Below are 24,645 nucleotides of genomic sequence, written 5' to 3' on the forward strand. Positions count from 1 at the left end.
TTGACATTGGCGCCAACGATCCTTAGTTCATTTTATATTTATCTTTTATTTTGTAATAAGTCTTCCGCTATGTAATAAATACTCTGATGTTATTGACATTTATCTCTATACACTCTGTTATTATATATGTTGTCTTCTTGGCGCATGTATGAGATGCACCTGGCTTTGTTCCTTAAAGCCGGGTGTGACATTGTGGGAGGATATAAAGACATATTATGATGTAGATGCTGCTGCCTTGAACTGGGTGATGCGCACAGCTGGAAAGAAGTGGAAGCAATTTAAAGCATCCATAAAGCAATGATACTTCAATCCTGAATTGTCTATTAAAGAAATTCCAGAATGTCCTGATAAGAGGGTTAATGATGATGATTGGCACTCTATGTATAACTATTGGATGCCTTCTGAATTTCAGGTTAGCTCTACACTTTAGTTCTAATAAAGCAACCATACTTCAATCCTGTAACACATATTTTTTATTCTATTTTTAGGATCGCTCAGAAAAAGCTAAAATAAATCGACAAAAGCTAAAGATGCACCATACAGCCGGCAGTGTGAGCTATGCATGTTCAGAATATGATTTGGTAATGTTCTTTGTATTTTACTATCTCTATTCATGATTACATCCTGCTGCTCCACATTTGATATAAGCTCTATTGTCCAGTCTGAAAGCATGAGCAACAGTGATACATTTTAGACACAAAATAGATTGCTGCTTGTGCTGCTGTGCTGCTGTGCTGCTGCTGCTGCTTGTGCTGCTGTGCTGCTGCTGCTGCTTGTTGTTTTCAATGAACAAAGTATGTTTGCAGGCTGTGAAACTAGGACGTCCTCCACGAAGAGATGAAAACTTTATCCAAACCCACACAAGAAAAAATGGTGTTCCTACAGAACAGGCAAAACCAATAATTGTAAGGCTTTGTTGTTAATTTTTATTACAATATACATTTCTATCTGAATTACCTTTTATGATGTGAATCATCTTTAATTCTCTATAGGACCAACTTATTGATGTTCTTGGAGTATATCCAGAGTTAAAGGACCGGTCAATTCAAGAGGGTGATGCATTCTATGTTGTTTGTGGAGCGAAAGAGCCAAAAGGATATGTTCGTGTTTTGGGTTTAGGCCCTACTCCTCAAGATATTGGCACTCCAGAGTTGAAGTCTTATACTGCAACAAGACTACAAATGGAGATTCTTGCTCGTACAAAGGTTCAAAGTGAGAAGGCTGCTTTAGAAGAGCGTGTACTTGAGCTACAGACTCAAATTGAGCAAAGGGCTCAACCAGACCGGGCAAGTGAAGAGCCCATGTCACATCGCGGCTCTACTTCATTTCAACATAAGGTATTCAATATTTTCATTCATGCTGCTTTATCCTAATTTTCTAGATTCCTTGTACTATGCTATGAAATTGTGTTTCTTAAGGTGATGAGGAACAAGTTTGCTGCTGAGGATGAGGAAGACAATGAAGAATATTGTGCTTCTGAAGATGAGGAATTAGATGATGAGGATGATCAAATATTTCATCAGATGCAAGGTGCAAACTCACCAAGATCTACAAGGCACTTTGCTGAAGCTTCACACTCTAAACATGATGATCTTGTAATGCTCTCATTCATTTCATACATTTTCTAACCTTTATTTTCATAAACCCTCAAAAACATTGAAGTAAATTATTCTTAATCATTTGCACCAGGTTGGAAAAGATGTCATATTATATGCTATGTTGAGATCTGATTTGCCTGTGGCTAAAGGGACAATTGTTTCTACTAAACCAAGCACCACAGTTGGAGGCCAGATCCTTGGAAGACAATATTGTGAAGTTATTGTAACTTGTGTGATAAAACGAGATACAGTTTTGCCTCGCCCTTGTGCAAATGTGGAAACTATGGCTGATGCTTACATGATGTCAGTTGCATGGCCATACAAGAAAGTAATATTCTATATCTTATCTTGTTTATATTTAGATTTATATGAGCCATCAACTTAATGATGATTAATCTTGATTGCACCAGCTGAAGTTGGTGCATAAGGCTGCAACACTGTCTAGTGGAGGTAGATAAGGCATCAAAACTGTATTTTTATTTGCAAATGTAGCAACAATATACTAATTTGATGTACTTTTTTCTAGGGTGTTCTGGACAAAGAAAGCTTGTACCTTAAAACAGGAGGATACAAGCAGCTGGAGTGGTTGTCTGAAGGCTTTTGAACTGCTTGAAGCATTAGTGTAGCTTTGGTGCTTTTGTGACTGATCAGCTCTGGAGCAGCTAGAGTGATGTAGTTGTGGGCTTTTGAACAATAGCTGGAGTGATATGAAACATTAGTGATGTAGTTGTGGGCTTTTGAACTGCTTCAAGCTAGAGTGATGTCGCTGTGGTGCTTTTGTGAATGATCATCTCTGGAGCTTTTGTGAATGATCTAGCTATCTGTAAATGATCTAATTGTGAATGATATTATAATTGTGATGCTTTTGTGAACATATAATTGTGGTGCTTTTGTGTTTATGTGATGGATCTATGACTGTGATATACTGATTAAATGTGTATGTCTTTATGATTTGTGTATAAAAATCTGTGATTTGTGGTGCTTAATTAAATGTATATTATTATTAACAACAACTGTAACAAGGGCGACTTTCTGTTGGTTGCTAAATATATAGTATGACGACTTACGGTTGGTTGCTAAATCTGTAGTACTACAACCCACGGTTTGTCGCTAAATATACAATATTAGCAACGGACGGTCGGTCGCTAAAAAGATGTCGGTCGCTAAAGCCTTTAGCGACGGCACCTACAGCGACCATCCTTATGGGTCGCTAAAAGTTTTTAGCGACCAACCGTAGGTCGCTAAAAGCCGCTTTAGCAACCAACCGTAGGTCGCTGTAAGTGAACCGTCGTGTAGTGTATTCCTATTCGTATTTATACACAAGAAAGAGCTACAAATTAAATGGATACACACCCAGATAGTACGTTAAACATAAAATAAATGCACTCCAGCATGATGCGACAATCAAAGCACTTATAGGGTTTTAATTTACTAGGCTTACATGTAGATATAAAACAAAATAATTCCCCACTATTTAGGGAAAAGAAAAAGAAAAATCAAGAAAAAGAGAGGGTAACACCTGAATTTGGTGGATATTAGAAAAGAAATTTTATACCCCAAATTCAGGGTGTTACAGTCGAGCACCTAGAGGAGGCCGCCGAGCGCGGCGAGGCCGGCGGGCACCTGGCCCTCGAAGCTGTTGTAGCTGTGGTCGAGCGACATGAGTGAGGTGAGCATGGCCTGCTGCTCAGGGAGCGGGCCCCAGAAGGCGCCATTGCTGAGGTTGAGCGACGCGAGCAAGGCGCAGCATGATAGCTCCAGCGGGGTGGTCTGGTTGAAGCCGTTGGACGCGAAGCTTAGCGCGACCAGGCCCCGCACGCGGTAGAGGGAGGAGGCGGCGAGCTCGCCCGAGAGGCCGAGGCCCTGGAGCGAGATGGAGACTGAGACGGTCGTGTTCGCGGCGGTGCTGGTGGCACAGGCGACGTGCGGCCAGATGCAGTAGGACGTGGAGCGCGACCAGGCGGAGAGAGCGCCCCAACGGGTCCTGCAGGGACGCCTTGCAGTCGAGCAGCAGCTCCTGCGTCGTCTCTGCCACTGAAGACGGTCACGCTGCGCTGGGTGGATCTGGATCCGGGCAGAGCGGTGGTTTGAGGTGCTTCAGATCGGGGAATGAGGCTCGGCAATGGCAGCGGCAGCGGTGGAGGTGAAGCATAAGGAGAATGCCGATGGGAAGGTCCCATACCACCATGCCCGCGTCTGTCACGCCCGGCTTTAAGGGACAAAGCCAGGTGCGTCTCATACATGCGCCAAGAAGACAACATATATAATAACAGAGTGTAAGAGATAAATGTCACAATAGCATCAGAGTATTTATTACATAGCGGAAGTCTTATTACAAAATAAAAAAATAAATATAAAACGAACTAAGGATCGTCGGCGCCAATGTCAACTGGGAAACGCCACCTAGATCAGATCAAACTCCTCGCCTTGTGGCTCCTCCTGAACCACCCGTTCTTCTCCTGTGGAGGGGTGTGAGACAGCAAGAGTGAGCTCACATACGTTCATAGCTCAACAAGTCGTGGGGAATAATGTGGCATGAACTCACCAAAGGTGGGAGTTCATAAACTGTAAGGCTGATCAATGAAATAAAGGCTGAAGCTGAGCATTGCTTTTATAAGTTGGTCAAAATTTTATTAGCAATTATTAAGTGTAAGTAAATACCAAACCTTAATAATAATAAAGAAATGTAATAGTAAAATAATCCCAAATGCAATGCAAATGTCAAATTAAATTTAAGTTCCATAATTAATCATGTGAGGGTCCGAGCCGCTCTTGACCGTGAGCACGGCTAGTATACTAGTTTTAAACTCTGCAGAGGTTGCGCATCTTTACCCACAAGTCATGTTACCCATCTGCCAAGAGACGGCCAATCCCATACACCTCTACCGAGGAGGCGAGGCAGGGTAACACTACGAGGCCTTTACAAAGTTCCACTAGCTTCAGAAATCCCGCTACAGTTTATAGGAAGCTCCAGTGCAGGAATCCCGCTACAGCAAAAATTAACATTGCACCAAACATGTGAACAAAATAAACAGTAATAATCTAGACATTAAAATAAGATCACAGGAACTGGCATCATTAAATTTGGAGTTATAGATTTCAAGTTACGAATTTCCTAAGGTTTAATGTGCTTGAAATGGAATTACATGAGAAATTAATTTTCTTACTGTTTTCATGTCAAAACAGAGACTCTAGGTGATAGAAAATAATATTACATAATTTTAGAACTTGGAATGGTTCAATTTGGAACTAAAATAAATTTCCTATGCATTTTACAAGTTTCTAGATTTGTTTTTGTATTAAAAACGAATTTCTATAATTATTTCTCTGTTTCTAAACATCCCAGGACTCGGCCTCATTTTCCAGAAAACTCAGGGGTCACGGCGAAAAAGAGTCTAAGACTCAGGGAATAACTGGTTGGACTGCGGGTTGTTTCTTTAAAACTACGTGGTCTCTTTTGTGAATTTGTAAAGGCGAAGGGGTATGAGGGCATCGGGGCCGCACGATCCAAAATGGATGCGCGAGATTAAATCACCGACGCGATGAAGCGGTACGCGTTTGGGATCGTTGGATCGGGACTCAATGGTGGAGATTTTTTTATGAGTCGCGATCCGCAACCGACCATTGGATTTAATCTAACGGTCCGGATGTCCCGCACCCGAAGGGGTATCCTAATCTAATCCGAACCGTCCGGCAGAAGATCAACGGCCCACGTGATTTCCCCCAATCACCCTATGAACGACGGCGGCGCCGCCCGGAACCACGGTGGTCCGTCACCGGAATCCGGCCAAGTCCGCACCCAGAGCGCCATTTATTGTTCTACGACTAGCTACAAAATACGGATGGCATTCGGAGCACGATAGATGGGTTCTTACCGACCACGAGGTTGAAGATGGGGCGGACCGCGACGCTCGGCGAGGCTGCAGCAACGGCGAGGAATTGCCAATTTCCTCGCTGCGAATCCAACGCTGGAGTGAACCCCAATCCGTGCGGCGAAACCCCCAGGTGCACCCGAGATGTTTCGTCGTGACCGGAACGTCAGCAAGGGCGTATCGACGGCGACGGCGCAAGCTCTACTCCTAGCGGTTCGTGGCGGCAGCTAATTTAGTGAGAGTTACAATCCAACGCGCCGTAGACCTAGGGTTATATGGTCTGCGTGGTGAGGCCGGCATGCGCGGAGGTTGTTACGCCCGATAGCCTAGGCCCTGCTTCGCGAATTCTCTGCGGACGCTACGCATGGCGCGCCGCGGAGCTCGGATGGTGGAGAAGAAAGGAGACCCAGGCTGACGGGTGGGGTCAGGCGTGGCTGACCGAGCCATGAGGGTCGGGGTCCACTGGTCAGAGGGCGTGCGCGGTGGCAGGTGACCGACGCGTGGGCCCACCACGGCGGTGACCAATTCGCCCGAGCGTGAGAAATGGTGACAGGGCCGCGCGGTGGGAAGAGTTAGTGGGCCGAAATCGAGATCAGGCCCAGCTAGGTCGGTTTTTTTTGTTTTATTCTTTTCCTTTCTATTTCTTTTCTTCTCTATTTCTAAGTTTAATTTGAATCCGAATTTTAAATTCAAAGTTGTTCCAAATTTATTCTCAATCATATTGTGAAATTAAGAATACCAACTTTGGAAATATAACTATATTATTTATATCATTCCTCCTCTTCTCATTTTCAAAAACCCTAATTTTAATTTAGGGTTTGATTTAACTTCTAGTATTTATTATCTTATTATCCTTATTATTATTATTATTATTATATTTAATGCACAAACATAAAAACTCCACATGATGCATTTTCTTTTATTTTGGTATCATTTGTTTTAATTCATCACTAAATTTTATGTATGCTCTTTTTATGATGCAAATGAGGCACACAAAATGAGGGAGACCTCTCTATATTCTTTGTATACAATTTTGAGTTTTACAAATCCTACCCCCCCCCTTAAAAATAATCTCGTCCTCGAGATTTAAGAAGATCTAGGGAAAAGATGGGGAAAATCTACACGAAGCTCTTCTTCTCTTTTCCAGGTTGCTTCATCTTCTCCGTGGTGACTCCACTGGACCTTGCACATCTTTATAACCTTATTCCTCCTGACACGAGTCAGTGTATCCAGAATCTTGATGGGGTACTCTACATAAGTCAGATCATCTTGAACACTAAGGTTTTCCATTGGTAACTGCTCTTCAGGTACCCTGAGACATTTCTTCAGCTGAGATACATGAAAAACATCATGAACATCCGCAAGATGATCCGGTAACTCCAATTGATATGCAACCTCTCCCACTCGCTTTAAGATTAAGAAGGGTCCAATAAAGCGAGGGGACAACTTTCCTTTGACTTTGAATCTTCTCATACCCCGGAGTGGTGACACCTTTAATTAGACATAATCTCCCTCCTTAAACTCAAGCAGTCTTCTTCGGGTATCAGCATAGCTTTTCTGCCTTGACTGTGCAGTTCTCAAATTTTCCCTTATTTGCTGGACTTGCTCCTCTGCTTCTTGTATAATCTCAGGCCCAAACAACTGCCTTTCACCAGTTTGATCCCAATACAGTGGGGTCCTGCACTTTCTGCCATATAAAGCCTCAAACGGTGACATCTTTAAACTGGCCTGATAGCTATTATTATATGAGAACTCCGCATACGGTAGACTCTTATCCCAACTACCACCATGCTTAAGAGCACAAGCTCTTAACATATCTTCCAGTACTTGGTTGGTCCTCTTAGTCTGCCCATCAGTCTGTGGATGGTAAGCCGAACTAAAATTCAATCTGGTATCCAAGGACTCGTGCAACTTCTTCCAATACCGGGAGGTAAATTGTGATCCTCGATCTACACAATCTTCTTTGGCACACCATGCAGGCAGACAATCCGTGCCATGTACAACTCTGCTAACTTGGCTCCTAAATACGTGGTCTTCACTAGAATAAAGTGGGCTACTTTAGTTAGTCTGTCCACAATCACCCATATAGAATCATATCCAGCAGACGTGCGGGGTAATCCAACAATGAAGTCTATGCCAATCTCTTCCCATTTCCACTCAGGTATCTTCAGTGGATGCAGTAGTCCGGTTGGCCTTTGGTGTTCAGCCTTAACTCTTTGGCACACATCGCACATAGCCACATGTGTAGCCACATCTCTCTTCAATCCATACCACCAATATTTTTGCTTCCAATCCTGATACATCTTAGTACTCCCAGGGTGAATAGAATAAACTGAGTCATGTGCCTCCTTCAATATGGTTTCCCGAAGACTATCAATGTCGGGAACACAAATCCGATTCTTGAACCATATCGTGCCTTGCTCATCCTCTGTCAACTCTGGGCCTCTACCCTCTGTTATCAGATCCTTGATCTCCTGGATTTTGGCATCACCAATCTGACCTTTACGAATTTCTTGCTCCAAGGTAGGTTCCAATTCAATGGTAATTCCTTCTGTATGTGTAACAATTCCTAGGTTGAGCCTCTCAAAATCTTTTGCCAACTCATCGGGTAGCTGAACCACGAAAGCGGAGTTAACATGCTCCTTCCGACTCAAGGCATCTGCAACCAAATTTGCCTTGCCTGGGTGGTAGTGAATCTCCAAATCATAATCCTTGATAAGTTCCAACCAACGGTGTTGCCTAAGGTTGAGATCCTTCTGAGTGAATATGTACTTCAAACTCTTATGATCCGTGTATACTTGGCACATAGTTCCCATGATGTAGTGTCTCCAAATCTTAAGTGCATGCACAATGGCAGCCAACTCCAAGTCATGAGTGGGGTAGTTCAATTCATGTTTCCGCAACTGACGAGATGCATAGGCGATCACATGTCCTTCTTGCATGAGCACACATCCCAATCCTTGGCCACATGCATCACAATAAATGTCAAACCCCTTCTGCAGATCTGGCATAACCAACACTGGTGGTGACATCAATCTCTCCTTCAATTGATTAAAGCTCTCTTGGCATTTCTCATCCCACTTGAATTCTCTTCCTTTCTCCAAAAGCGATGTCATAGGCTTGGCAATCTTAGAGAATCCTTCAATAAATCTCCGATAATATCCTGCGAGTCCCAAGAAACTCTGAATCTCAATGACTGTAGTGGGCACTCTCCACTCCATAATCTCCTTGACCTTAGCAGGATCCACTGCTATTCCTCCATTAGAAATAATATGACCAAGGAATGGCACCTTGTCAATCCAAAACTCGCACTTACTGAACTTGGCGTAGAGTTGATTATCTCGCAGCTTCTGTAGCACCAACCTTAGATGTTCTTCATGATCACTTTCACTCTTAGAATAGATAAGAATATCGTCGATGAACACCACGACGAATCTGTCCAAATACTCCATAAACACCTTATTCATCAAATTCATGAAATAAGCCGGTGCATTGGTTAATCCAAATGACATAACAGTAAACTCATATAATCCATATCGGGTTGAGAAAGCTGTCTTAGGAATATCTGATGGTCTAATCTTCATCTGATGGTATCCCGATCGAAGATCGATCTTCGAGAATACCCTGGCTCCTCTCATCTGATCAAACAAATCCTCAATACGGGGCAACGGATACTTGTTCTTCACTGTAACATCATTAAGTGATCTATAGTCCACACACATCCGTTGCGAACCATCCTTCTTCTGTACAAATAGAATCGGCGCTCCCCAAGGTGAGGAACTCGGACGAATGTACCCTGCTTCCTGTAACTCAGTTAACTGCTTCTTAAGCTCCTTCAGTTCTTCTATAGCCATCCTGTATGGTCGCTTAGAAATAGGGGCAGTTCCAGGTAAAAGATCAATAACAAACTCAACTTCCCTATCTGGTGGCATCCCTGGTAACTCCTCTGGAAAGACATCCAGAAAATCTCTAACCACCCGGATGTTGTCACCAACAAACTCCTCAGGTATAAAGAACATTGCACGCTTGGATGATGTGGTTACTACAATATTAACTTGAAATGTTTCTCCTTTAGGACTAGTGAGCTCTATAGTACCTCTACCACATGCTATAATGGCCTTTGCCTTCCTTAACCATGACGTAGCAAGAATCAGATCTATACTGCTGGCCTCTAATATTATAGTCGTAGCTCCAAATTCTCTTCCCATAATTGATAATGTCAATCTACGTGTCATTTGATTTGCCTCAATAGGCCCTTTAGGTGTAATTACTATCATTGGTTTTCTCATATTTAGTAGTGGTATCTCATTAGTGTTGGCATATCGAGCAGACATGAATGAATGTGTAGCACCAGAATCAAATAGTATGGTTGCAGGAATGACATTAATGTAAAACATACTGAGTACGATGCCAGCACCATCAGGAGTATCATCAACACTGACTTGATTCGCCCTGGCTATAGAATATCCCTTGTCAGGCGTCTGTTGCTTGTTCTTAGCTGGTGTACCAGAATTCCCCATCGGACAAGCATTAGCATAGTGTCCAATCTGACTGCACTTGAAGCACGTAGGGCTGGTCTTCTGTCTGTAGGCCTCGTCGGGGTGCCAGTGGGAGTAGCCTGACGAGTAGGAGGTGTACATGGAGACCCCTGTGGAGCATACTGAACTGGGCGTGGTCCTCCTGGTCGAGTCGGTGTACCCTATGGTGAAACGTAGCGGGGACGAACACTGCTGCTACCCTGTCCCTGTGAGATAGCCTTCCTCTTCAAATCACCCAGTTGAACACGCTTGTGTTCAATAGCAAGAGCCTTATCCAGTAGCCTCTGAAATGATGGAAAGGTGTGTGCAACCAGTGCATACTGTAGGGGTCCATTAAGTCCTTCAATAAAGTGCTCCTGCTTTCTTTCATCCTCAGCAACTTCCTCCAGAGCATATCTCGATAGCTGAATGAATTTATCTCTGTACTCGCTGACCGACATGTTGCCTTGCTTCAATGACAGAAACTCCTTCTTCTTGATCTTTATCATACCAGCTGGAATATGGTAGTTCTTGAACTGTGTACTGAACTCTGCCCAAGTAATAGTGTCAGCAGCATCGTGGGCAGCAGTATAAGAATCCCACCAGTCAGCAGCAGGACCTGTCAGACGACCTGAGGCATAAAGAACTTTCTCCCGGTCTGAGTATTGGGCGATGTTGAGCATCTTCTCAATTGACTTCAACCAATCATCCGCATCAAGTGGATCTGGTGAGCTGGCGAAGGTCGGTGGCTTATGACTCATAAATTCCCGGTGCTTATCACGAGGTGGAACTGGTGGTGGTGGTGGAGGCAATGGTACTTGTTGTTGTTGCTGCTTGTTGAAATTGTTGTTGCAGCTGCTGTTGCGCCCTCATTTCCTGGCGTATCTCTTCTCTCTCCTGGCGCAACTCTTGACGTATCTCTTCTCTTTTCTGACGCATCTCCTGGCGTTCTTGCTGCATCTGGGCACGCATATCAGCCATAGTGTCCGCCATTTGCTGCATCACCCTCATTTGAGCTGCAATCAGTGGATCAACTCTGTCTGGTGGAGGATTAGGAGGATTGATCTCTGCTGGCTGTGGCTAAGGTTGTCTATATATGCTTCGAGTGTGTCGATTAGGAGGCAAATCAATTCCACCACCCCTCCTGGTATTGACCATCTGAGTTAGATACATATGGTAAGAGAGAGTAGCAGACAAGGCAGTAATTACGAATCGTGTTACTTTGGGGGATTTATTAGCTAAGCAGATTACTATTTTACCTACCATAGCTAATTTATTACCTTATGGTGGAACATGCTAAGATGTCCATATATAATATCTCAATCAATCAAAGAAGCAAATCAGACATTTATCATCAGAACAATCAAACAACATTTTTAAATATAGAAAATAGTTTTGGTTTGGTCTTAGGTCTCCTATCTCTTAAAAATGTCATAGGGGTAGGGATTCCAAGGTGTAAAATCCATCTTGTCTTAGAATAGAGAAGGTAAGAATGATCAGAGTAGAACAGTAGAAGGTGAGACATGATCAAGATAAGTGTAGAAAGAATCAGAGTAAGGTAAGTATAGAATGAATCAGAATGAGATAAGTAGGTAAGGGTTGTCCATTTCTATCTAGGTTTCGTCCTACAGTCAACATTTCCTCCGATACCGCTTCTGTCACACCCGGCTTTAAGGGACAAAGCCAGGTGCGTCTCATACATGCGCCAAGAAGACAACATATATAACAACAGAGTGTAAGAGATAAATGCCACAATAGCATCAGAGTATTTATTACATAGCGGAAGTCTTATTACAAAATAAAAGAATAAATATAAAACGAACTAAGGATCGTCGGCGCCAATGTCAACTGGGAAACGCCACCTAGATCAGATCAAACTCCTCACCTTGTGGCTCCTCCTGAACCACCCGTTCTTCTCCTGTGGAGGGGTGTGAGACAGCAAGAGTGAGCTCACATACGTTCATAGCTCAACAAGTCATGGGGAATAATGTGGCATGAACTCACCAAAGGTGGGAGTTCATAAAGTGTAAGGCTGATCAATGGAATAAAGGCTGAAGCTGAGCATTGCTTTTATAAGTTGGTCAAAATTTTATTAGCAATTACTAAGTGTAAGTAAATACCAAACCTTAATAATAATAAAGAAAAGTAATAGTAAAATAATCCCAAATGCGATGCAAATGTCAAATTAAATTTAAGTTCCATAATTAATCATGTGAGGGTCCGAGCCGCTCTTGACCGTGAGCACAGCTAGTATACTAGTTTTACACTCTGCAGAGGTTGCGCATCTTTACCCACAAGTCATGTTACCCATCTGCTAAGAGACGGCCAATCCCATAGACCTCTACCGAGGAGGCGAGGCAGGGTAACACTACGAGGCCTTTACAAAGTTCCACTAGCTTCAGAAATCCCGCTACAGTTTATAGGAAGCTCCAGTGCAGGAATCCCTCGCCTGACCGCCATCGCAGCAAAATCAACCCAAGGACCTCCCTACACTGACCACTCCTCTACTGCCCTTGCCCCTTTCGAGTAAGGAAGACCTCCACTAGCTTTCCTAGTTAATCAGCGAAGGGCGTCCCATTAAACCCTTGTGGTAGCACTGTTTTCCCGGGTGGTCGCTCCATATTCCCATTAATTTAATGATCTTAACATGAATAGTAATAATAATAGTAAAAAGATAGTAAAAGAGTAATCATGAATGTTGTATCTCCATACCCAATCCACATAAAGCAATAGCAGGTACTACCCAAAAAATGATTCAGTGGTGAACAAGGTATAAAGATAATCAAAACTAGGGTAACCTAAAGGATCCCATCAAAATTAACCTATGCAGATCATTATAATTAATAAGAACATGGCTGGGAAAAAGTAAGTGATCAAGGGCACAACTTGCCTTCAATGAGCTCCTGCTCAGCTACTTCTACTTGTTGAACCTCAGAATCCACAGTGGCTTGCTCGTCTACTCGCATCAACACAATACATACATAGTATAGCAAAAATTAACATTGCACCAAACACGTGAACAAAATACACAGTAATAATCTAGACATTAAAATAAGATCACAGGAACTGGCATCATTAAATTTGGAGTTATAGATTTCAAGTTACAAATTTCCTAAGGTTTAATGTGCTTGAAATGGAATTACATGAGAAATTAATTTTCTTACTGTTTTCATGTCAAAACAGAGACTCTAGGTGATAGAAAATAATATTACATAATTTTAGAAATTGGAATGGTTCAATTTGGAACTAAAATAAATTTCCTATGCATTTTACAAGTTTCTAGATTTGTTTTTGTATTAAAAACGAATTTCTATAATTATTTCTATGTTTCTAAACATCCCAGGACTCGGCCTCATTTTCCAGAAAACTCAGGGGTCACGGCGAAAAAGAGTCTAAGACTCAGGGAATAACTGGTTGGATTGTGGGTTGTTTCTTTAAAACTACGGGGTCTCTTTTGTGAATTTGTAAAGGCGAAGGGGTATGAGGGCATTGGGGCCGCACGATCCAAAATGGATGCTCGAGATTAGATCACCGACGCGATGAAGCGGTACGCGTTTGGGATCGTTGGATCGGGACTCAACGGTGGAGATTTTTTTATGAGTCGCGATCCGCAACCGACCATTGGATTTAATCTAACGGTCCGGATGTCCCGCACCCGAAGGGGTATCCTAATCTAATCCGAATCGTTCGGCAGAAGATCAACGGCCCACGTGATTTCCCCCAATCACCCTATGAACGACGGCGGCGCCGCCCGGAACCACGGTGGTCCGCCACCGGAATCCGGCCAAGTCCGCACCCAGAGCGCCATTTATTGTTCTACGACTAGCTACAAAATACGGATGGCATTTCGGAGCACGATAGATGGGTTCTTACCGACCACGAGGTTGAAGATGGGGTGGACCGCGACAGCTCGGCGAGGCTGCAACAACGGCGAGGAATTGCCAATTTCCTCGCTGCGAATCCAACGCTGGAGAGAACCCCAATCCGTGCGGCGAAACCCCCAGGTGCACCCGGGATGTTTCGTCGTGACCGGAACGTCAGCAAGGGCGTATCGACGGCGACGGCGCAAGCTCTGCTCCTAGCGGTTCGTGGCGGCAGCTAATTTAGTGAGAGTTACAATCCAACGCGCCGCAGACCTAGGGTTATATGGTCAGCGTGGTGAGGCCGGCATGTGCGAAGGTTGTTACGCCCGATCGCCTAGGCCCTGCTTCGCGAATTCGCTGCGGACGCTACGCATGGCGCGCCGCGGAGCTCGGATGGTGGAGAAGAAAGAGACCCAGGCTGACGGGTGGGGTCAGGCGTGGCTGACCGAGCCGTGAGGGTCGGGGTCCACTGGTCAGAGGGCGTGCGCGGTGGCAGGTGACCGAAGCGTGGGCCCACCACGGCGGTGACCAATTCGCCCGGGCGTGAGAAATGGTGACAGGGCCGCGCGGTGGGAAGAGTTAGTGGGCCGAAATCGAGATCAGGGCCCAGCTGGGTCGGTTTTTTTGTTTTATTATTTTCCTTTCTATTTCTTTTCTTCTCTATTTCTAAGTTTAATTTGAATCCGAATTTTAAATTCAAAGTTGTTCCAAATTTATTCTCAATCATATTGTGAAATTAAGAATACCAACTTTGGAAATATAACTATATTATTTATATCATTCCTCCTCTTCTCATTTTCAAAAACCCTAATTTTAATTTAGGGTTTGATTTAACTTCTAGTATTTATTATCTTATTATCCATATTATTATTATTATTATTATATTTAATGCACAAACATAAAAACTCCACATGATGCATTTTCTTTTATTTTGGTATCATTTGTTTTAATTCATCACTAAATTTTATGTATGGTCTTTTTATGATGCAAATGAGGCACACAAAATGAGGGAGACCTCTCTATATTCTTTGTATACAATTTTGAGTATTACAGCGTCCTCGCGGGGAGGCATCCGCGACCAAGCCCGTCTGCCGCCGTCGTGCCTGCTTCCCCGCACTCGCTCACGTCTTGTGTAACCGCCGCCACTGAAACCCTAGTCCTCTCATGCAAAGTAGTCATCGCGGTCAGTTTTATATGATAGTACAGGATGCGGTTTCAGACTGTAGGAAACGGGTGACGCCTAAGAGGGGGGTGAATTAGGACTTATAAAACTTTTGCTAAACTAGGCCACAAATAAAAACCTATGCAAATAATCAAACTAGAATGTGCAATCTAGGTTTTGCCTAAGTGTTGCTATCTCTACCGCAAAGGCTAAGTTCCAATCTACACAATATAAGTATGTAAACAAGATTGAAACTTAAATGCTTAATATAAATGCGGAAACTTAAAGAGCAAAGTAGAGAAGCAAACTCTCGTGGATGACGCCGGTATTTTTACCGAGGTATCCGGAACCACGCAGGGTCCCGACTAATCCTCGTTGGTGCCCCTACGCAAAGGGAAGCCCACGCGAGGGCCAAGCACCACGGTCGAGTAACTCCGTATAGAGTCGCGGGCCTTCTCCACGCACAAGTGGTGCTCCGCTTTCGGCTCCTCTTGGACGCTCCCCGCCGTCTCCACTATCGAGCTTCTGGCCGAAACGTCGCGGGCCTCGTTCCCTCCGGTACACGGTGGCGGCCGTGACACAAACGCGGTTGTCACGGTCTCGCAAGACTCTCGCCCCACTCGGTACAATTACAACGGCTCACGCAAGAGTTGAGGGGTTGTGTGGTTTTTCAAAACTCACTCAACTAACTAGGGTTTACCTAGAGCAAGCGCTAAAGCGGTCTAACTAACCTAAGCACTTCGTAAAGCACCTACGCTAATCACCGAGTGATTCTATTAAGCACTTGGGTGTTTGAGCTCTTAGAAATGTGTACAATATGCCTTGGTATGTTGCTTGGGCTCCCACACCTTCAAATGGCCGGTTGGGTGAAGTATATATAGGCCCCAACTCAAAAATAGCCGTTGGAGAAAAGCTACTGTTCTCTGCGGCACATCGGACAGTCCGGTGGTGCACCGGATAGCGCACTGTAGCCTGTCCGGTGCGCCTAGCCATTGCCCTGTTAGAGCAGGTGACCGTTGGTGCCGTAGGCTTTTCACACCGGACAGTCTGGTGCTCACACCGGACAGTCTGGTGGTCTTCTCTTCAGGTGCCACCTGGAACTAGCCGTTGGGCTGCAGTTCCCTGGTGCATCGGACAGTCTGGCGTGTGGGCACCAGACAGTCCGGTGTGCCACCGGACAGTCCGGTGCTCCACGCACAGACAGTCCGCAGGCAGCACACTTGGACTTTTCTTGGATCTTTTTAATGTCTTCTTTTGAGGTGTTGCTTTCCTCAATTCCTTAGTCCAGGTTAATCTTGCATCCTGTGAACTACAAACACAAACACTAGAAAACTTATTAGTCACGGATTGTGTTGATCATCAAACACCAAAACTTAATTAGCCAAATGGCCTAGGGTCCATTTTCCTTACAATCTCCCCCTTTTTGGTGATTGATGACAACACAACCAAAGCAAGCAAATAATACAAGTATTTGAATGAAAATATGCAATCTACTTGCTAGGATGCATGATTGCCCCTACAATGTGATATTATGGACTTAAGCCTCCCCCTAACTCCATAATTCACTTACTTCTTATTTTGGACCAAATAACCAAAACCACTTGAAGAAGCCACTTGCAGATTAAAAATTTAATTTGGTGGTGTTTGGTGTTTGATACATTTTTCATTGCTTTGGTCCTTAAATTTCTCCCCCTTTGGCATCAACCACCGAAAAGGAAGACATTAAAAGCATGAAGGAAGTAAATAAGACTTGCCCTCACAAAGAAATTGTCAATTGATACCAATTGTAGGATACCAATTGAAACCGCTTGAAGGTTACCATCAAATGATTACTCCCCCTAAATGAGTATTCTCTTTTAGAAAGAAATCCCCCTTTTTTTGAGACGAAGAAATACTCCCCCTGAGAGAGGTCTTCTACTTAGGAAAAAGCATGTGAAAGTTAGAGGTGCAAGACATGATTTGCTTAGACTAACTCCCCTTATGCATATGTAACAGAATATGAGTTAACTACTTATGCATTTTTGGCAACATGGAAGTATATGATATGAAATATAGTCTAATCAAATATTGGAGAAGACATGTAAATGATACTAGATGTAGTCTCAAAAGATACTGATTGAAATTCAATGGCGAGCTTGAGAGACATGAGAGTTCTTGAAGATTTTGCAGTGGAAGATTGTTGTCTTTCTCCGGGGACCTCATTTTCCTTACAATGAGACTATCACATGAAATAGACTTGAAAAGGTGTTAGTCTCGAAGTATTAGATTATAGAGTAACCTCCTCCTGAAGGTGTGCATACAAGTTTTGAATACTTGTAGGAGACATGCACTTTGATTTGATATCAAAAGGGGCAAATTATCTATAATATGAACTTTGGCACATATAAGTTAAATGATACAACTTGTAGAATTCAAAGTTTTCAATTGATGTATCATTTACTATGGAGTAATGGAGAAGCTATGTGTCGTGCTTAAATAAACGTTTTAAGCCATGTAGGTTTGCTTAAGCATATGAATTGAAAGCAAGCAATCCTACCATGTGATACCTAGTATGCATAATTTTAAACAAAAGTAAATACTAAATATAATACTAGGCAAGAAAGGTAAACTAGATATAAGGTAAATAGATACGCATATCTAAAAATAAGAAATACAATAAATCTAGTTACCTTAGTCATGGGTGGGAAATTTGGGTCCAAGATTTTCACTAACTCACTTGGCAAGTAAACTTTATCCAATATGATGTATCCCATGATATACATTCCAACATGCCAAGTCTCCAAATTTCCCGTTGACCTTTGGTCCACTCACTTCCCTTTTGGGATCCAAACTTTCTTGGTGCTTTTCATGGTTGAAATTATTTCCTTTAGCACCCAGATGCATTTGGCCCCCTTTCCTTTGTTGGCTTGCTTGTTGGCCTTGATTCCTATCACCTTCCCATTCTTTTTCTTCTTGATCAAATATGGTGTAGCAGTCTTTTTGTCCACCTTTTTGACGTAGGTGTTGGAGATTTTGCTTGATGGCTTTTGCTCGAGCATTTGCCTTTGTTTATCCCCGGTCATCGCCTTGCATTGGAAAGACTTATGGCTTTCCATATGGCATAGCATACAAATCACAGTTTCTCCCTCCATAGGCTTGTTCACTCCCGCAGTGGTGTTATCCTGTGGAGGTCGGATTTGTTTGGCTTTGCCTTTCTTGTCGTACAAAGCCTTGCCAAGGCGAGTCACTTCTTGCTTTAATTGTTCATTTTCCTTTGCAACCTCATCCGAACATGTCTCTACAACAATATTCTCAACAAAGACTTGGTTGCAGGGGTTAGAATCATCAATTAAATCAAAGCAGGAAGCAGAAGCATCTTTCTTAATTATTTCTGGTATTTCAACTAAAGATGCTACTGGGGTGCTACCAATGTTTTCTAGCTTAGTAGTTAGCTCGTTATTGTGTATGCTAAGAATTTCCATTTTCTCTAGCAAATTTTCAATAGCTTCTTGAGAGCTAGCTAACTCAGCCTTAAGTTTTTCATCCTTTTTAATAAGGCCATGATCGGTAGCAATGGATGGAGCACTAGATTCTAATAGCTCAATTTTAGTTGACAGCTCACTATTTAAGTTTGCAAAAGTTTCAAATTTTTCTAGCAAACCTTTATAATCATTTTGGGAGCTAATCAACTTATTTTTCAAAGTTTTAAGTTGAGCTTTTTTCTTAGTGCAACCATCCTGGAAAAATTCTACGGCTTCCGCAAGCTCATCTACAAAGGGCTTTCCCTCACCTTCATCGTCACTACTACTTTCTTCACTAGAGGATGGAATGCTTCTGTTACCTCTTGCCATAAGGCATTTGTGTGATGACCGTGATGAGCGTGATGAGGATCGGTGGCTGTGCGTCCTTGGAGGTTCATCTTCACTTGAAGAATCATCCCAAGTTCTAACACTTGTTAGCGCCTTACCTTTGCTCCTCTCCTTTTTGGGTTCGGCCATATTTGGATAGTTGTCCCTGAAGTGTCCCTTCTCCCCACATGCGAAGCATCCTCTCTTTCTTTCCTTTTTCCTGTCAATGTGAAAGAGAAGATCTTCGACCTGCAGGGGCACACCCATTAGATTAATCTTGCGGATCATCCCCATTACCTTTCCGACGCGTCAGATTGTTTCTTCGTCCTCAGAGGATAATGCTGATGGTTGATTATCTTCTTCATCATCACTTTCTTCTTCTTCCTCTTCTTCAATTGATGAACTTGGAGTGGAAGCCTTCTTTTTACCCTTCCTTTCATCACATGCAAAAGCATATGGCCTTGAGGAAGTTGGCTCCTCTCCCTGACACATTTTTTGTGACATTTCAAAAGTTGCGATTTTCCCAATCACAATGGTCGGGGTCATGTTGCTCAAGTCCTCCATGTTGTGAAGGATGGTGATGATGCTCCCATATCTTCATTGTGGTAGTAGGGAGATAATCTTCCTCACAATGTCCGCATCACCTAGCTTATTTATGCCAATAGAATTGAGCTCATTGATAATTAGATTCAATCGAGAATACATGTCTCTAACAAGCTCATCATCTTTCATAGCAAAAGAATTATACTCATTTAAGACTAGGCAATGTTTTTGCTCACGGACATTGGATGTGCCGTCATGGAGCTCATGCAATTTTAGCCAAATCTCATTAGCAGTTTTCAAGGTAAATACTTGATTAAAAATATCCATGCTAAGAGATTCATACAAGCAATTTTTGGCTCTAGCATTCAAATGATTTTTTTTCCTCACTCGTGGTAGGTTTCTCGGGATTCTTGAGGGGTTTCATCTTGTCACGAGTGGCTCTCCAAACACCTAGATCAACGGCCTCTAGGTAACAAGCCATTCTAGCACTATAATATGGGAAGTTAGTGCCGTCGAAGTGTGGTGGCCTATGGGTATCCATCCCTTCCTCTAAAAAGCGTCAGCTCTTTTAGCGGTGAAGCTAAAGCGTTTCAAATGAGCCAAACTGGGCTCCGATACCACTTGTAGGAAATGGGTGACGCCTAAGAGGGGGGTGAATTAGGACTTCTAAAACTTTTGCTAAACTAGGCCACAAATAAAAACCTATGCAAATAATCAAACTAGAATGTGCAATCTAGGTTTTGCTTAAGTGTTGCTATCTCTACCGCAAAGGCTAAGTTCCAATCTACACAATATAAGTATGTAAACAAGATTGAAACTTAAATGCTTAATATAAATGCTGGAAACTTAAAGAGCAAAGTAGACAAGCAAACTCTCGTGGATGACGCCGGTATTTTTACCGAGGTATCCGGAACCACGCAAGGTCCCGACTAATCCTCGTTGGTGCCCCTACGCAAAGGGAAGCCCACGTGAGGGCCAAGCACCACGGTCGAGTAACTCCATAGAGAGCCGCGGGCCTTCTCCACGTGCAAGTGGTGCTCCGCTTCCGGCTCCTCTCGGACGCTCCCCGTCGTCTCCACTATCGAGCTTTCGGCCGAAACGCCGCGGGCCTCGTTGCCTCCGGTACACGGTGGCGGCCGTGACACAAACACGGTTGTCACGGTCTCGCAAGACTCTCGCCCCACTCAGTACAATTACAACGGCTCACGCAAGAGCCGAGGGGTTGTGTGGTTTTACAAAACTCACTCGACTAACTAGGGTTTACCTAGAGCAAGCGCTAAAGCAGTCTAACTAACCTAAGCACTTTGCAAAGCACCTACGCTAATCACCGTGTGATTCTATTAAACACTTGGGTGTTTGAGCTCTTGGAAATGTGTACAATATGTCTTGGTATGTTGCTTGGGCTCCCACACCTTCAAATGGCCGGTTGGGTGAAGTATATATAGGCCCCAACTCCAAAATAGCCGTTGGAGAAAAGCTGCTGTTCTCTGTGGCACACCGGACAGTCCGGTGGTGCACCGGACAGCGCACTGTAGCCTGTCCCGTGCGCCTAGCCGTTGCCCTGTTAGAGCAGGTGACCGTTGGCGCTGCAGGCTTTTCACACCGGACAGTCCGGTGCTCACACCGGACAGTCCGGTGGTCTTCTCTTCGGGTGCCACCTGGAACTAGCCGTTGGGCTGCAGTTCCCTAGTGCATCGGACAGTCCGGCGTGTGGGCATCGGACAGTCCGGTGCTCCACGCACAGACAGTCCGCAGGCAGCACACTTGGACTTTTCTTGGATCTTTTTAATGTCTTCTTTTGAGGTGTTGCTTTCCTCAATTCCTTAGTCCAAGTTAATCTTGCATCCTGTGAACTACAAACACAAACACTAGAAAACTTATTAGTTCATGGATTGTGTTGATCATCAAACACCAAAACTCAATTAGCCAAATGGCCCGGGGTCCATTTTCCTTACACAGACAGTATGACAAAATAAGCGTAAACTTGTGTACAATAAAGCATAAAAGTCTGTTGACGTTATATTGAATGGATCAGACGATGCATCTGAAACATCTTGTGGGCTGGTCGGGTGAGGGTCAGGGCTTTCTCTAGTTAGAGAGAGCCCAGGGCTCCTAATACATAAACTATATATATATATACACTATTAAGAACCAAAGGTGGGCACCTGGTGGTACCACGGCTTCACCCTGCGCTGACACACTAGGCCCGCCCCACGTGCCCCCTACCTCGACGTCGTGCCCTGTTAGCCCCACACTTAGCATGCTCTCAGATATTGCCCTATGGACCCCAGCACCCGCGCAGCCACCATCAGACCACACATATCTTAGTGTTTAGAAATAAACAATAATTATATAAAAATAGGCAAAGCGAGCATTTGAACACATGCCCCCTACTCTAGAAATTTAGAGCTAACCAACAGACTACATATATCTTAGTGTTTAGAAATAAACAATAATTATATTTGAATAAATATCTCAATACCTATTTATATGATATATTTAGGGTCTGTAGCAAAAGCATGGGCAGCTGGTTAGTATATATATAGGGAGGAGGTAATGGAAGTCCAGGGCTTCCATTAGTACCGGGAAGCCCCAGCCCGGTACAACTATGAGGCGTACAGGATTGTGCGCAGGTTCTGGCTCATGCAGATTGAAAGTTGCCTAGAGGGGGGTGAATAGGCGAAACCTGAAATTTATAAACTTAAACACACACTACAAGTCGGGGTTAGCGTTAGACTTAAATTCAAGTTCGAAAGAGAGGGAAAACAAATCAACCAAGAAATAAGGCGAGTGAACACAATGATTTGTTTTACCGAGGTTCGGTTCCAAAGAACCTAGTCCCTGTTGAGGAGGTCACAAAGACCGGGTCTATTTCAACCCTTTCCCTCTCTCAAACGGTAACTTAGACCGAGTGAGCCTTCTCCTTAATCAAACGGGTCACTTAGACCCCGCAAGGACCACCACACACTTAGGTGTATCTTGCTTTGATTACAAGTCTCTTGAGAATAAGGATGAGAAAGAAGAAAGGTAATCCAAGAAGCAAGAGCTCAAAAGAACACAAAATCTCTCTCTCACAAGTCACTAATTGTTGGAGATGAAATTCGGGACTTGGAAAGGCTTTGATCTTTTGAATTATGTCTAGGAGTGAATGCTAGAGCTCTTGTATTGAATGGGAACTTCTGAAAACTTGGATGTTTGGAGTTGTGGTGGTTGGGGGTATTTATAGCCCCCAACCACCAAAGTAGCCGTTGGGGAGGCTGCTGGCGATGGGCGCACCGGACAGGCACTGTAGGTTGTCCGGTGCGCCGCCACGTCACTCAACCGTTAGGGTTCGGAGCGAAGTCGACCGTTGGAGCTTTGTCTCCTTGTGGCACCGGACAGTCCGGTGCCCTCTGACTTCGTGGCTCTGACTTTTGCCGCTGCACTGTTCATGTGTCAGGTTATTTTGCAGTCGACCGTTGCGCGAGTTAGTCGTTGCTCCGCTAGTGCACCGGATAGTTCGATGGCGTACCTTAATAATCGAAACTATACCACCTTTATTGTAACCTTAATATTATGGTGGACTGAAGTTTATTCATGTCTTGTTGCATGTCTATGTACATGGTCTTTTATGATTAGGGTGTAGACACTCAAGGCAGAAAATACCTTTCCCCCCAGCCATTGTCGTCTCTCTTTTGGCGAAGAGAGAAAAATCCCTTGCCTTACCTAGGTGAGGCTAGAAAGCGACGCGATCCGTCTGGGAGCCATGCATATGATACCTATTGCTGACAGCGATGGCTACAGATACAAAGGTACCATGTAAATATCAAAGAAACAAAGGTGAAATCTGCACGTATAATTAATGCATACCTCCCTGAAGAATGTCACAGGTTGCTGACCAAGAGATTAAGGATTCCTAATATTGTAATAGAGGATTTGCAAGCGTAAAAATATAATTGGAGCCCATCAGCTTAGATATGAATCCATGCAACAGTGCATCTTATACAGGTTAATAATGGAACTCTAGGTCCTACTACAATCAGAATTTCTCTCACTTTTAAGAGAACGATAGAAAAATGGCAAGTGAATCCCTGCAACGGTGCAACTGACGTATAGACCGTCGACACTGTAGATGTAGATCCACTTCAAGGGGTCCCACCCGGCCCACTCGTCGGGGCTCAGCGGCACGACGATCGTGCACACGGCCTACTAGCTGCCAATTCGAGCTGCCTCAAGTGTTGGTCACTTGAGAAAGCACTGCTTGCTAATTAATCTACGTACATCATCGATCCCTCACTTACTGCTAGCTTGTAATCTGGCTAGCTTCAGACAGGGCACATGACATACATGCAACTTGAGCTTCTTCTTGCAGGGCCCAGAGAGATACACCGGCCAGATCTGGTAGACATTCCCGAACAGTACGACGAGGACGACCTCATGGCTAGAGCTGCACCCGACAGTCGACTACCGGGAGCGAGGAGGGTGTGGGCCTCGGTGCCACGGCACGTGAGAAGCAATGCCACGCCCCCTCTGGCACCCCGCCCCCTTCTTGAACTTAGGGCACGATACCATTCTTGATGTCAGGGAGGTAGGGATCTGGCGGTCACTGTCAGTGCCCTTTGAAGCGACGTAGGCTGGGAGGGAGCGGAAGATGGGGGTGGGTGGATGAGGCAATAGTGAGGGAGAGCATGGAGACGGCGATGGCGGGTTCCGCGATGGGTGCGGGGCGACGACGGATGAGGAGTGGATGGAGAGCGGTTAGGTTTTTTTGTGGGAGCGGAGACTAGGGATAAAAATCCAATGAGTGTTTTTTGGCGTGTGTGGTGGGGCTGTGGGAGTGGGGGCACAATCTGAAGATCGAACTTGAATCGCGCGGCGCGGGCAGTGCTTCCTCTAACTAAAGAGAGCCTAGGGCTACTAATACATAAACTATATATATCCAAATAAGACCTAAACAAGAAGGATGTATTCATCCCATCGTGATGATGATCCTAGCCACCAAAAACAGGGTAAAGCACAACACTGGTCCAATTAGAGATGGCAATGGGACCCAATTCCTCGCGGAGAATTCCACCATTAGATGATGGGGATAGAAAAGTTTTTCCCCCACAAGGATGTAAACGAGGACAACTTCTCCCCCGAGGGGTAAACAGGGATGAGGAAGCATTCCCCACCCATGTTCCCCCAGGGACCCGTTAAACTCACATGTGACATTGTTTTCGTGTAATAGTTAATGATAAAAATAAATAATTACCTTATCAAGAGTTCACTCATTATACAAATA

General features: G+C 44.0%; 1 protein-coding gene and 1 long non-coding RNA gene across 2 annotated transcripts; both read left to right on the plus strand.

Annotated features, from left to right (window-relative positions):
- The first annotated feature begins 340 nt into the window (after positions 1-340).
- Positions 341-899, plus strand: LOC109944943 (uncharacterized). Its single transcript, XR_002268340.1, has 3 exons — positions 341-412; positions 489-581; positions 807-899. It is a non-coding gene; the product is annotated as an uncharacterized lncRNA (long non-coding RNA).
- Positions 900-1,074: 175 nt separating this feature from the next.
- Positions 1,075-2,202, plus strand: LOC109944995 (uncharacterized). Its single transcript, XM_035966568.1, has 4 exons — positions 1,075-1,337; positions 1,419-1,595; positions 1,690-1,926; positions 2,125-2,202. The coding sequence occupies exons 1-4, from the start codon at positions 1,182-1,184 to the stop codon at positions 2,200-2,202; spliced, it is 648 nt and encodes a 215-aa protein (XP_035822461.1). The 5' UTR covers positions 1,075-1,181.
- Positions 2,203-24,645: the final 22,443 nt, after the last annotated feature.

This window comes from Zea mays, chromosome 3 (genome assembly GCF_902167145.1).
Source record: "Zea mays cultivar B73 chromosome 3, Zm-B73-REFERENCE-NAM-5.0, whole genome shotgun sequence".
NCBI lineage: Eukaryota > Viridiplantae > Streptophyta > Magnoliopsida > Poales > Poaceae > Zea > Zea mays.

Excerpts from the sequence above, each read along its gene's own strand:
- LOC109944995 (XM_035966568.1), top strand. The coding sequence starts at position 1,182 with ATGGAGATTCTTGCTCGTACAAAGGTTCAAAGTGAGAAGGCTGCTTTA. Across the intron at positions 1,338-1,418 it reads CTACTTCATTTCAACATAAG|GTGATGAGGAACAAGTTTGC; the intron begins GTATTCAATATT and ends GTGTTTCTTAAG. Across the intron at positions 1,596-1,689 it reads ACTCTAAACATGATGATCTT|GTTGGAAAAGATGTCATATT; the intron begins GTAATGCTCTCA and ends CATTTGCACCAG.